This window comes from Leopardus geoffroyi, chromosome D3 (genome assembly GCF_018350155.1).
Source record: "Leopardus geoffroyi isolate Oge1 chromosome D3, O.geoffroyi_Oge1_pat1.0, whole genome shotgun sequence".
Taxonomy (NCBI): Eukaryota; Metazoa; Chordata; class Mammalia; order Carnivora; family Felidae; genus Leopardus; species Leopardus geoffroyi.
In genome coordinates this window covers 14142368-14154404 of record NC_059339.1, presented here as the reverse complement: position 1 = coordinate 14154404, position 12037 = coordinate 14142368, and the positions used below count along the sequence as shown (strand labels likewise).

Sequence of the window (12037 nt, the reverse complement as noted above, 5' to 3'; positions counted from 1 at the left end):
AGCTCTCAACCCGCCCTCATCCATCACAGTCCTCCCTCCAGTGACCAAAAGGAGCAGGAAACACTGCTTTGGAAGAAAGTGGCCCAGGGCAAGTACAGGGCTCCATGAACCCCGCTAGGGTAAACGGTTCTCAGCAGGAGTATTATCCAATAATAGTGCATGGTCCCCTAGCTCAGTGGCCCACGCCTGTGCTCAAAGCTCCCCACCCTCCACGTTAACAAATATTTTTAATTTTTTTAGCGTTTATTTATTTTGAGGGACAGAGCACGAGCAGGGGAGAGGCAGAGAGAGAGGGGGAGACAGAATCTGAATCAGGCTCCAGGCTCTGAGCTGTCAGCACAGAGCCCAACATGGGGCTCGAACCCATGAACCATGAGATCATGACCTGAGCAGAACTCAGACGCTTACCCGACTGAGCTACCCAGGCACCCCCACAAATATTTTTAAATGCCCCCTTTCTTAACCAGGAGCTAATAATGCCCTAACTATAAACTGAAGGAGACCAGGCATAAAAGTAATTTATCATAACAGAAGCTGTAATTTCATCTATCAGCGCTCAGCTATTTGCCCCTAAACAGAGAATTGGTCCACTCACGACCGTGTCAAATGCAGGTGGAACCAGGTGTATTGTTTTGGCCACTCAGATGCCACCAGCGGTGTTTCCTTGGTGATGTGATCTTCCGAAATGGTGACAGACTCCCAATAAAATGATGTCCTGTCTTTTCCCAATGGTTGCATGCACGGAAAACTGAGTATGTTTTAAAGCCATGTTTTAGCGTAAGACTGAATCGGGGTCTTGACTCAGAAGTTTAAGCTTGCTTTTCATCTTGGTTGATGTGTTAAGGTCGCATGGCAGGCAGGACCCTTCTTCCTTGTGTGGGTTTGCCCCTGGACCATCCCCAATGCCACCTCCTTTCCACCGTGATGCCAGGGACCCTCACCATCATTGGAAAAACCAAAAGTGCCCTCAGAAATCACCAAACTAGGTGACAGGAATAAGAGCCTTGTTAAGTGTCAGCGTCCCAAGTCAGGAAATGCAAGCCGAGAGACAGAAGGGTCTTCAACGTCACTCTCCGGGCTTGGCAGGCTGGGGACGATTCCAGCCCCTTGGAGCACGTGGCCGCCTGGAAATTACTCAGCCTTCCAGTGGCTTCCCCATCCAGGCTGCTTTTTTGGGTGGGGGTCAGAGCTGGCAGCCCGGATTCTGGATGCCCAGTGAGGCCGGCTGCCTACCAGGCCTGGAGCCCCACATCCGGGTCACAGCCAGCAGGCTGTGGCTTCCGGGGGCCAAGCAGAGGCTGGGGCTGTCCCTGGTTCTCAGCGGTGCCCTTGACTCTCCTGCTCTCTTGGCCTCATTTCCTTCCTTCCGTCTTTCCTCTTGGACGAGGACTTATTCACCTGCTTTATCTAACTCCTTGCCCTCACGGGGCGTCCCTAGTCCTGTTGTTTGGGAATGCTGGCCCTCCGTTGGGGAGAGAAGCGATGTTTAGTCTAGACACAGTCTCACCCTTGATCCCAGGGGGAAGGTGGGTCCGGCAGGTGGTGGCAGTGTGCGGGGAGCGTAAGGAAGGGAAATCTGGGGGCTTCTGGGACCTTCGGCACTTGGGAACGGTCACTTTAAAATGCTGCGTGTCAGAGGATATCCAGGTTGTTCAGATTGCTGCCCTGAAGGAGGGTTCTAAAGAGGCCAAGGTCCCTGGTCCAGCATCCATCTGGACCAGCCGGTCAGCCTCGCCCTGCGTTCTGATGACTTCTCCACTCGCAGGGCAGTCGGTTACTTACAGAGAACCTTCATAATAGCCATCTCTTCAGAGCTTGGGTGAATTCAGCCCTGCTTCCTAAGTAGGTTGTATGGTTTGGGCCGCCTTATAGGCAAGGAAACTGACGCTCAGAAAGGTGGGGCAATTTGCTCAGAGTCACACAGCCCTGGCCACAGAGTGCTCATCTTGGTTCTGCTAGAAATCTCACGGTGGGTGGCTACAGTTGACACGAAACCAGGTGAGAAGAGGTGGCCGGAGGCTCAGAAGTCAGTTTCGATCCTAGAGAATGAGCTTAACTGGGGAGAGGAGGTCTCCTGTGACAAGCCTCTGTTTTATGACCAACATACTAATCAAGCTGTACTGAGCCCTCCAGGGGGCCTGGCCTCACACTAAGGTCTTTACATCAGTTACCTCATTTGCTCCTCGTAGCACCCCATTTTCCTAGTAAGCAAGCCAAGGCTCAGAGAGGCACAGTCACGTGTCCCAGCTCACAGAGCTAGCAAATGACAGAGCCAGGACTTGACCCCAGGCCCATGCTCTTGGCCTCCACTAACATAGATTACACTGTTGGCCACAGTGCACTTGACCGCTAGCCATCAAGTTTCTGAGGACTTGGGGTATTTTCTCAGTCTGGAAGGGAAACTGAAGTGCCCCCCACGCAAGATAGCACCCCAGGAGAACTGACCTCAGACCAACCAATGACCACACTGATTCCAGGACCGTCTGCAATAGAGGGTCTCCTCCGTGACTGCACTTGACATGTCTCATGGCTTTGAATCAGTCCGTTGGCATTGACTCCAATGACTGCCTTCACACTGAACCTAAGTGCAAGTTTTCATTCTCACCTTGACCATGTGAACATAAGGGGCTTCCCCAGTCCGTCGTTTCCTGGGGAGGGGAGAGAAGTCCTGGTTATAGAGCTATTACTCTTACTTTGCACTCTCTCCTATCTGTGTCCCCGCCATCTTGTCAAGTGGCACCCAGCCCCTCATTCCGAGGAGGAGCTATGGAATGAGCCCACGCAGCCACCCATTCACCCCCAGATTGTGTGCAAGGAAGGGGAGCTTCTCACCATCTTTCATTCAGCAAATATTCACGGAGCATCTTTTCTGCTCCAGATACTGTCCTTGGAACTGGGGATCCACTGATGAGCCTCTGCCATTATGGAGTCACAGACAAGAAATGGATGATAAACAGATAGACTCAGGCTCTCAGGCAATCATGTTAGATAGTGACACATGCTATAAAAGAAATGGAATAGTGATTTGAAGAAATATGGCTTGGGATTGGGGAAAAAAAAAAAAAAAAAAAACTAGATCAGAGGGTCAGAGAAGGCCTCCCTGAAGAGGTAACATTTATACTGAGGCCAGAAGGTATGAACCATGTGAAATCTAGGGAAGGGCGTTCCTGGCAGAAGGTACAGCAGGAGCAAAGGCCCTGAGGCAGGAACAAGGTTGAGATGTTCAAGAAACGGAAAGAAGGTCTGTGGGACGTGAATGTAGTGAGTAGGAAGAGAGAGCTAGGCGCGCATACACACACACACACACACACACACACACAGCCCAAGCCATCCCTGCCCCTGCCACCAAATATTCATTGTATCCATTTCCCTTTGCAGTTGTAACAAATGACCACAAATGTGGTGGCTTGAAACAGTATACATTTATTCTCTTACAGCTCTGGAGATCTTACATCTGGAGGCTCTAGGGGCAAATCTGTTTCCTTACCTTTTCCAGCTTCTAGAGCTTCATCCCTTGCCTTTCTTGGCTGGGGCCCCTGCCTGCCCCTTCCAGCATGAGCATCTTGCTTCTGGAGTCTCATGGCCTTTGTCTTCCGTGGCAGAACTCCCTCTGCTTCCTTCTCATAAGGACACATGTGATGGCATCCTTACGGCCATTATAGTTAATGGCCCATCCAAGATGATCTCCCCAATTTCAAGATCCTTAACTTCATCACCCCTGTAAAGACCCTCTTTCCATATAAGGTAACATATGTGGGTTCTGGGGATTAGGATTTGATGTCTTTGGGGGCCATTTTCAGCCCCCCACCCCCATCCAACAAGCCCTACTGAGCAATTCTGTGGCCAGACCCTGGACTGGCCATTACTATGAGGTCTCATTGGACTGGGCTCAGTGTCCTTCCTTCTAGACCCCCCTTTGCCATCATTAGCTACATATTTTAGGAAAGCCCCTTGACCTCTCTGGGCCTCGGTTTCCCCATGTGTAAAAGTAGCGTGTGGGCCAGATGAGCCCTAAGATTCCTTCCAGAACTACCATTCAGGGTCCTCCTGAAGGTCAATGGTGGGCACGCTCATCACAGGCCAAGCAACTTACTGGTCCACCTCCTGTCAAACCCACCTGGAAGGTTCACTGCTCCATTCGACCTCCCCAGACCATCACTCCAGGGAGAGGCACTCAAACACCCCTTTAGGTCAGAGGTCACAAACTGGGGATCGAGGGTCACACTCAGATCTCCCTCGAGTTTTATTGGGCCCGCAGAGTTTTCTGAAAAAGCGATTTCATGGCAAAACAGAGAAATCAAGAGGTTTCACATTAAACCTGATTTCCAGCCTCTCAAAAATAAAGAGAGCATCGGAAGAGCTATTAGGACCAAGTCTCTATTGTGGGGAGACAACCAGCCTCGGGAGCTGTGCGGGAGCTGGCATGGGCTCTCCAGTGGCCCAGGATCCAAAACCAGCCAATCTGCTCAGCCCAGACGCTGCAAACACTGGAGGTTGAGGATCCTGCCCAGCATTTGTGATGTGAGCAATTACAGTCGTGATTGCTGCTGAGCCCAGAGGCCCTCACCTCACTTCTCAGCTAGAGGATTGTGGTAAAATTCCAGCTCTCAAGAGCATACTTTTCTCTCTCACAACCTTCCCCCACCCCAGCACGAAGAGCTCTAGAACAAAGCTTTGCAGAGACCCCAGATTCATTTTCCACAGTCCCCAAGTCCTCCTGTTTTAACTTAGCTCCCAGCATCCACAGCCAGGTGGAGGGGGGGTGGGCGAGAAGGGGGGTGGTCAGGGAATAGTGTGGTGTCTGTGGAGAGATGCAGAGCGCTTCCTGCCAGGAGCAGCTCTCCTCAGCAGCCTCCTTGCCCGGTTGGGCCAGAGCAGGTGGCCCCCACTTCCAGACTGTGCCCTGCACACAGGCGTGGCCCTCCTGCTCCCCATCCTGGATGCTTGGGGTTGGTTGGTGGTCAGCACTGGGCTGATCAACACACGTGCCAACTTCCTGTGGAGTTGAGCCCACCCCCTGTGTGAGAGTCCGAGGCCTGGCCCCCAGGAAGCCCCCCAGTTGGAAGGATTTGGCAAAGGTTCTTAGAAGGTCTAGAGATGCCAGACTGACTGTTGGCTTGGGTATGATTGTCTAGCTAGCAAAGTGGAGGAAAAGGAGCTTTAGTTTAGTCCTTGCCAGAAAGGATAGAAAATGCTCGCCAAGTGGGAGTTAGACTTCCATGCCTGGTTTTATGGGGGGAAAGAAGAGAGGGAGCTTGGGGGATGTTGATATTTCTGACCAGGAGGGCGCCTTGCTGTTCACAGCCAAGAGTCAGGCCCAGAGCCCTCCCAGGAAGGTGGGTCTTCAAGGAGGTCTGTGAACCATGTGGGGTGCTTTTGACAATGCAGGTTCCAGGCTTCCCTGGGGACCCAGACTCTCCAAAGGGCGAGTTCAGGAGAGTTTTAACAGTTGATGCTGATGCACTCTGAAGTGAGAAATGCCAAACATGATGGCATGATGGCTCTGGGGTTACTGGTCCGCCTAGAACGCAAGCCCACTGGAGGATGGCCTTTCCAGAGGGCTAAGGACACCTGAGGGGAGATAAAAGACACTTAGTGAAGACAGTCTCTTCAATCCCATCTGGGAACAAGGGACAACTGGTAAATAAAGCCTTGTAGACACAGAGATGGGTATAGAACAAGGAAGGGAAGGACTGGGAAGCATGAGATCGGGGTCCTCAGCCACACCCAAGCCAGTGCTTCTCAATAAGGAGGAGTACATTTGGTTTCCTCCCCAAAGGGACATTGGGCAATATCTGGAGAGATTTTGGATTGTCACAACTGGGAGGGACTGTGGAAAGGGAAGGAGTGTTGCTGGCATCTAATGGGTAGAGACCCCCTAGAGAACGCTGCTAGACATCCTACAAGGAACAGGACAGCCCCCCACAACAAAGAATTACCCAGCCCCCCAAATATCAATAGTTCCAGTTTGAGAAACCCTGATCTAAACTGAGACCACTCCAGGCAGCTGGAAGGACCCACACTCATGAGTATGGCAAAGGAAAGTCACCATCCTGGCTTCTAAGAAGTCAAAACAGTCCCCATCCACCTCCACCTATGGACTCCCAGTGTATTTATTTAAATGAAGAAATGATGCATTAAAGTTACGAAAATCTCATTCAACAGATAAAAACATTCAACACCCCTATTTCATTTGGAAGGAAAAATCAATACCTAAATTTGAAGTTCTTCAAAAGTATGAGGTTCAACCAAATGGCCCCTCCGCTACCCTCTTAATCCCTGTTCTCAGTGATTCTCAGCCAGCACAACAGCAAGAAGGAAACACCTGAATTTCAGGCTTTCTCCACTGCTCATTGGTGCTGTGACCTTTGACAAGTTACCTAATCTCTCTGAGCTTCAATTTCCTTAGTTGCCGATGAAGACGCACATGTTTAGTTAGTTCTGACTATGGGTTAGGCATTTTACATGCATGACTTCATTTAACCCCCAGGAGAGGAAGAGTGTGAAGTGGGTGTTGAAGGTTGAGTAGGAGTTGGTTCCTGGCAGAGGGAAGATGAAAGGGCATCCCGGGGACGGCAAATATAAAGGTAGGAGTGGACAACAGTGTGCTCCTCGGGAAGAGGGGAGAGTGGAGATCAGGACTGAGAATAATGGAAGTTGGGAATCTAGAATGGAAGCAGAGAATTCCCAAAGTCCTGTGCCCTGTGAACAGCTTAGAAAGGGTTTGGGTATCTCTGCCTGTGCCCCCCAACCCCCAGGGAAGATGTCCTTCTTGGCTAAGAGCTACGTGTGTCCGTTCCCCAGTGTTGAGGGACGTTAGGCTTTGAGGGATGCTCACTGCTATAACCAATATGTCCAATGCTACAACCACCAGCTACATTTGGCTACTTAAACATGATGAAAGTTAGATAACATTTAGATTCAGTTTCTCAGTGACCATAGGCACATTTCAAGTATTCAATTGCCACATGTTACCAGTGGCTATAAAACTGGACAACATAGACTTAGGATGTTCTTCTCATTACAGAAAGTTCTACTAGACCGTGCTTGCTTAGAGGAAACTTTTTTGTTATTATTATCTCAGAAAGAGAGAGAGCGCATGAGTTGGGTGGAGAGGCAGAGGGAGAAAGAGAGAGAGAATGAGAATCACAAGCAGGCTCCACACTCAGCATGGAGCCCGACGTGGGGTTCAATCCCACAAGTCTAGGATCATGACCCGAGCCAAAATCAAGAGTCAGACACTGAACCAACCAATACACCCAGGTGCCCCTTAACTGTTTCATAGAGAACTAGCATTTCCCTTTTTCTGTTTCTGTCTGATCATCCCATACATTAGCAGTAAGAGCAACCACCAGTAGGTACCACACAGCTAAGGGCTGTGAGCTTTACCTTATTTAACCTTTGCAGCAATCCCATGAGCAAGGTATTATTAACCCTATTTTAGAGATGAATAAATGGAGAATTCGAAAGTGTGAGTATCCAAAATATCCAAAGTTGCACAGCTTATAGCCAGCAAAGCCAAGAGTTGAACCCAATGCTACCCAACCCATAGCCCATGCTCTTAACCAGCAAACTACCCTGCCTGTACGAACCCCATCAAGCAGCTAGGTCCCAGGGTGAGCAAATTTGCAGCAATAAGCCAGATATTTCCCTCAGACCTGGTTATCACTGTCAGACTGAGAGTTGGAAAATACTGACATGTACTTCTGTTTTTGCTCCTGGGTGAATGGGAACAAAATAGTTCAACCTGGATGTTCCCTCTGGTCCCATATTAAAAATATTGTTCACCTGCTCCTCGCACAGGACTCCTAAATAAGTTTGTTGTGGACAAAACACTTCAAATGCATTATTTAAACAGAGGTGTTAAAGGCTTTTTACAAAGCGGGGAACTGCAACACAGAAGCAGCTCTCCCTGAAAATTCCCACAAGACAACCCACTTTGGAGTTGCTTAGGTAATTGTTGCCTGTTTAATTCTTGCAAACTGGCCTCATTCAGCAAGAGATGTTGCATTACTTGCTCCTTAGCCTCTGGCTTAGAGTAACTAGTTTTTCCTGTCTCTGTTTTAAAAAAGGAAGGATCTGGGCCAAACATTACTCAGACCTAGTTTCAAATCCCAGCCCTTCTTTGTCTTACTGTGGGAACTCAGGAAACTTACATGACCTTTCCAGGCTCAGTTTTTGCATCTGTAAAATAGGGCTTTTGTTGTCTGTTGGGATAAAATGAAGTAACATCTGTGCAAGCACCTGGTGTGTTACACATGCTCCAACAATGCTAACCTCTCTTCTCCGCTAAATCGCCACTTATAGTCATGTGGTATCATGGGATCAGGACTTTCAGAGCTGAGAGGGAGCAGAGTGACATTTAGAGCAGCCCTCTCAACAGACAATTTCTCTGTTTGTCACCATGTAGGTGAGCCGTTGACTTGTGAAATGTCTGTAATCAAGAACCACTCCCCGTGTGTTTTGGTGGCATTTTTAAAGAGGGTAAAACAGAATGTTCCCTCTGACAATTGCAGACCTCTCCGACCAGAAGAGTCAAAGTGGCTCTGACGCAGGCCACCAGGACTTTTGGAACATTGTGAGGAGGAGAGGTCTGGATGGCCCCGAGTGAGCAGCCAGAGGGCTTGAGCCCTGGCTTCCGATTGACCCCAAATGACTGTCAGCGCCAGACTAGAGGTTGGGGGAAATTACAGAACCAGGATTCTAAGTCCCCAAAGCTGGGAATGTAGAACAAAGGGCTAGGTAACAGCTTCCACACCTGGGACCAAAACCAAGAGGGGCTCCAGAGTAAGCCACAGACAGATGCTATAATCAGAGTAAAAGTGGACGGGCTAGTTCAAAAGAAGCCAGTTGTCAGGAAGCAGCGGGGCAGCGCCTGGAGAGAGAAAGAGACGAGGGATGGTCAGGAGGTCTGGATTTTGAGGCAAAGTCAGTCCCATCTCAGCCATGACTTCTCTCCTTCTTAGAGGATGACCAGGCTGTGGAAACTAGCTAAGATAGTCTCCCCCTGAATCTGAGTTCAAGAACAGAGAGCCAGGAAAACTTTGCCGTTAAGAAGCCAGCCTTTTGAGTCAGGAACCAGTCTGGGTTTGAATCCCAACTCCATCATCCCTGGCTGTGTGACTTAGGCTAGTGTTTTAACCTCTCTGAGCCTCAGTTTCCTGATCTTAGGAAGATTCTGAGGATTATGATTATAGTAATGAAGATGCTAATGACGGTGATGATGGAGGAGGTTGGTGATGCTGGTAATGATGGTGATGATGGTGAATATTATGATGTAATGAAGGTGATGATAGTAATGATGACATTGATTATGGCAATGGTGATAGCGATAATGGTTATGCTGATGAGAAGTTGGATGAGGAAGATGGTGGTGGTGATGGTGATGGTGGTGATCATGGTGGTGGTGATGGTGGTAACAATGGAAGTTTGGATGGTGGTGATGATGGTGGTGATGGTGATGATGGCCATGGTGATGGCAGTAATGATGGTGATGATGGTGGTGGTGATGATGATGGTGATGATGGTGGTGGTGGTGATGGTGGTGATGGTGATGATGATGGTTGATGGTGGCAGTGGTGGTCATGGTGATGATGCAATCGTGATGGTGATGATGGTGATGATGATGGTGATGGTGGTGGTGATGCAATCATGATGGTGATGATGGTGGTGATGGTAGTGGTGATGGTGATGGTGGCAGTGGTGATGGTGGTGATGATGCAATCGTGATGGTGATGATGGTGATGGTGTTGATGGTGATGATGGTGGTGGTGATGGTGATGATGGTGGTGATGATGGTCATGATGGTCATGATGATGGTGATGATGGTGGTGGTGGTGATGATGGTAATGATGGTGGTGGTGGTGGTGATGATGATGGTGATGGTTATGATGGCCATGGTGATGGCAGTAATGATGGTGGTGATGGTGATAATGGTGATGGTGGTGATGATAGTGATGGTGGTAGTGATAATGGTGGTGATGGTGGCAGTGGTGGTCATGGTGATGATGCAATCGTGATATTGATGATGGTGGTGATGATGCAATCGTGATGGTGATGTTGGTGGTGATGGTGATGATGGTGATGATGATGGTGGTGGTGATGGTGGTGATGATGCAATCATGATGGTGATGATGGTGATGATGATGGTAATGATGGTGGTGATGGTGAGGGTGGTGATGATGATGGTGATGATGGTGGTGGTGATGATGATGGTGATGATGGTGATGATGGTGATGATGATGGTGGTGGTGATGGTGGTGATGATGCAATCATGATGGTGATGATGGTGATGGTGATGATGATGGTGAGGGTGGTGGTGGTGATGATGGTGATGATGGTGATGGTGATGATGATGGTGATGATGGTGATGATGGTAGTGGTGATGGTGGTGATGATGATGATGGTGGTGATGGTGGTGGTGGTGATGATGGTGGTGATGATGCAATCATGATATTGATGATGGTGGTGATGATGCAATCGTGATGGTGATGATGGTGATGGTGATGATGATGGTGATGATGGTGGGGGTGGTGATGATGGTGATGGTGGTGGTGGTGGTGATGGTGGTGGTGGTGATGGTGGTGGTGATGATGGTGATGGTGGTGATGATGATGGTGACAGGGTGGTGGTAATGATAATGATGCTGATGAATGGTAATAATGAGAGCCCCCACTTCAGAACGGGTGTGAAGAGTGGGTGGAAAAACTGTGACCTTGAGCATCTTAGCCTTTGTCTCACTTACACCGTCTATAAAATGGTGGTTAATATTCACACCCACCTCACAGAGTCGTCACGAGGGTTAAATTAAAACATTTGTAAAGTGCTTGACACACAATACGTGCTTAATAGACACTAGCTATCATTCTTAATGGTATTTTACTTTTTTGCTCTGTTCCCCTCATTTTCAGAATCATTTATGTTTCTCTTGGGCTGGTATCATTCGTCTTATTATCCGTGTTTATTCAGCACTGAGATAACTTATCACCCTGGACCCCAGGACTCGTTATCTTATCTGTGGGCATTAAGTTGTCCAGGGGGGTCTGCCAGGAGATGAGCCTTCTGCGTTCCTAGTTCTTTGAAACGGGGAGGGAGGAGCAAAAGCCCTGTCATGGTCATTCTGAAGGGATGTCCACACGGTGGGTGCACGCCACCCATCAGTGCCGACGTCAGTGCGCTTTGTGCTTGACGACGGGGCTGCCTTCCCATGTGTTGCTGGCGATACTACCGAGGGGCACGCTGGGTGCCGACAGCTTGCTGGCTCTACATAGAGTCACGTGGGTGAACCATGGAGGTTCTGTACAGACTCGGAACTTTGAGGGCAGGGCAACCGGCCTGTCGTTCCTGATGTCTCGCCTTTCTCACTTCCCCTGCTTTGCCTTTCAGAGGTATGGATGGCAAGTCACACAAGCCACTGCCCTTGGGCGTGGAGAATGACCGAGTCTTCAGTGACCTGTGGGGGAAGGGCCACGTGCCTGTCGTCCTCAACAACCCGTATTCGGAGAAGGAGCAGGTAAGTGGCTCTCACACTCTACCCGCGGTCCCTGGCCCTTCTCCGGTGTGAAGATGGGGGGAGGGATGCCAAATGGCCAGCCATGTGGGGATGGAAATGAGCCACCATGGCTGAGGGGCGTTGAGGCCAGGAGTGTGTATCCTGGGATATGGATTTTGCCTTTGTTTTGTTTTGTTTGTAATTTTGCTGTACCTCAAATGTAATTCTGTTTCCACCAAGAAAGGCACTCACATGCCATTTGCACTCCAAATTTAGAAGGTAAAGACACATGGTAAAAAGTTTTCTTCTCTCCCCTAATCCCAGCCACACGGTTTCCCTCCACCGAGGCAAGCAATAGTCATCATTTCTGTGGTCCTTTTAGTAATACTTTATGCATAGACTGACGAAGACACACACATATTATTTTCACACAAGTGGGAGCACGTTCTACATGTTGCTTTGCACTTTGCTTTTTTCACTTACCGCCGTATCTTGGTGATGAGTCCCCATTAGTGGGCAAAGAGAGTCCTGGTTCTTTTTCATGGC

The 12037-nt window shown here is 49.2% G+C and overlaps 1 protein-coding gene across 4 annotated transcripts in view; it reads left to right on the top strand.

The window, feature by feature from the left end:
- NOS1 (nitric oxide synthase 1) overlaps positions 1-12037 on the top strand; it is a 184413-nt gene that overhangs the window by 97987 nt on the left and 74389 nt on the right. For all 4 annotated transcript variants that reach the window (XM_045456927.1, XM_045456924.1, XM_045456926.1 and 1 more), the window contains exon 3: positions 11386-11512. In XM_045456927.1, coding sequence (XP_045312883.1) covers positions 11386-11512 — 127 coding nt within the window. The remainder of the gene's footprint in view (positions 1-11385; positions 11513-12037) is intronic.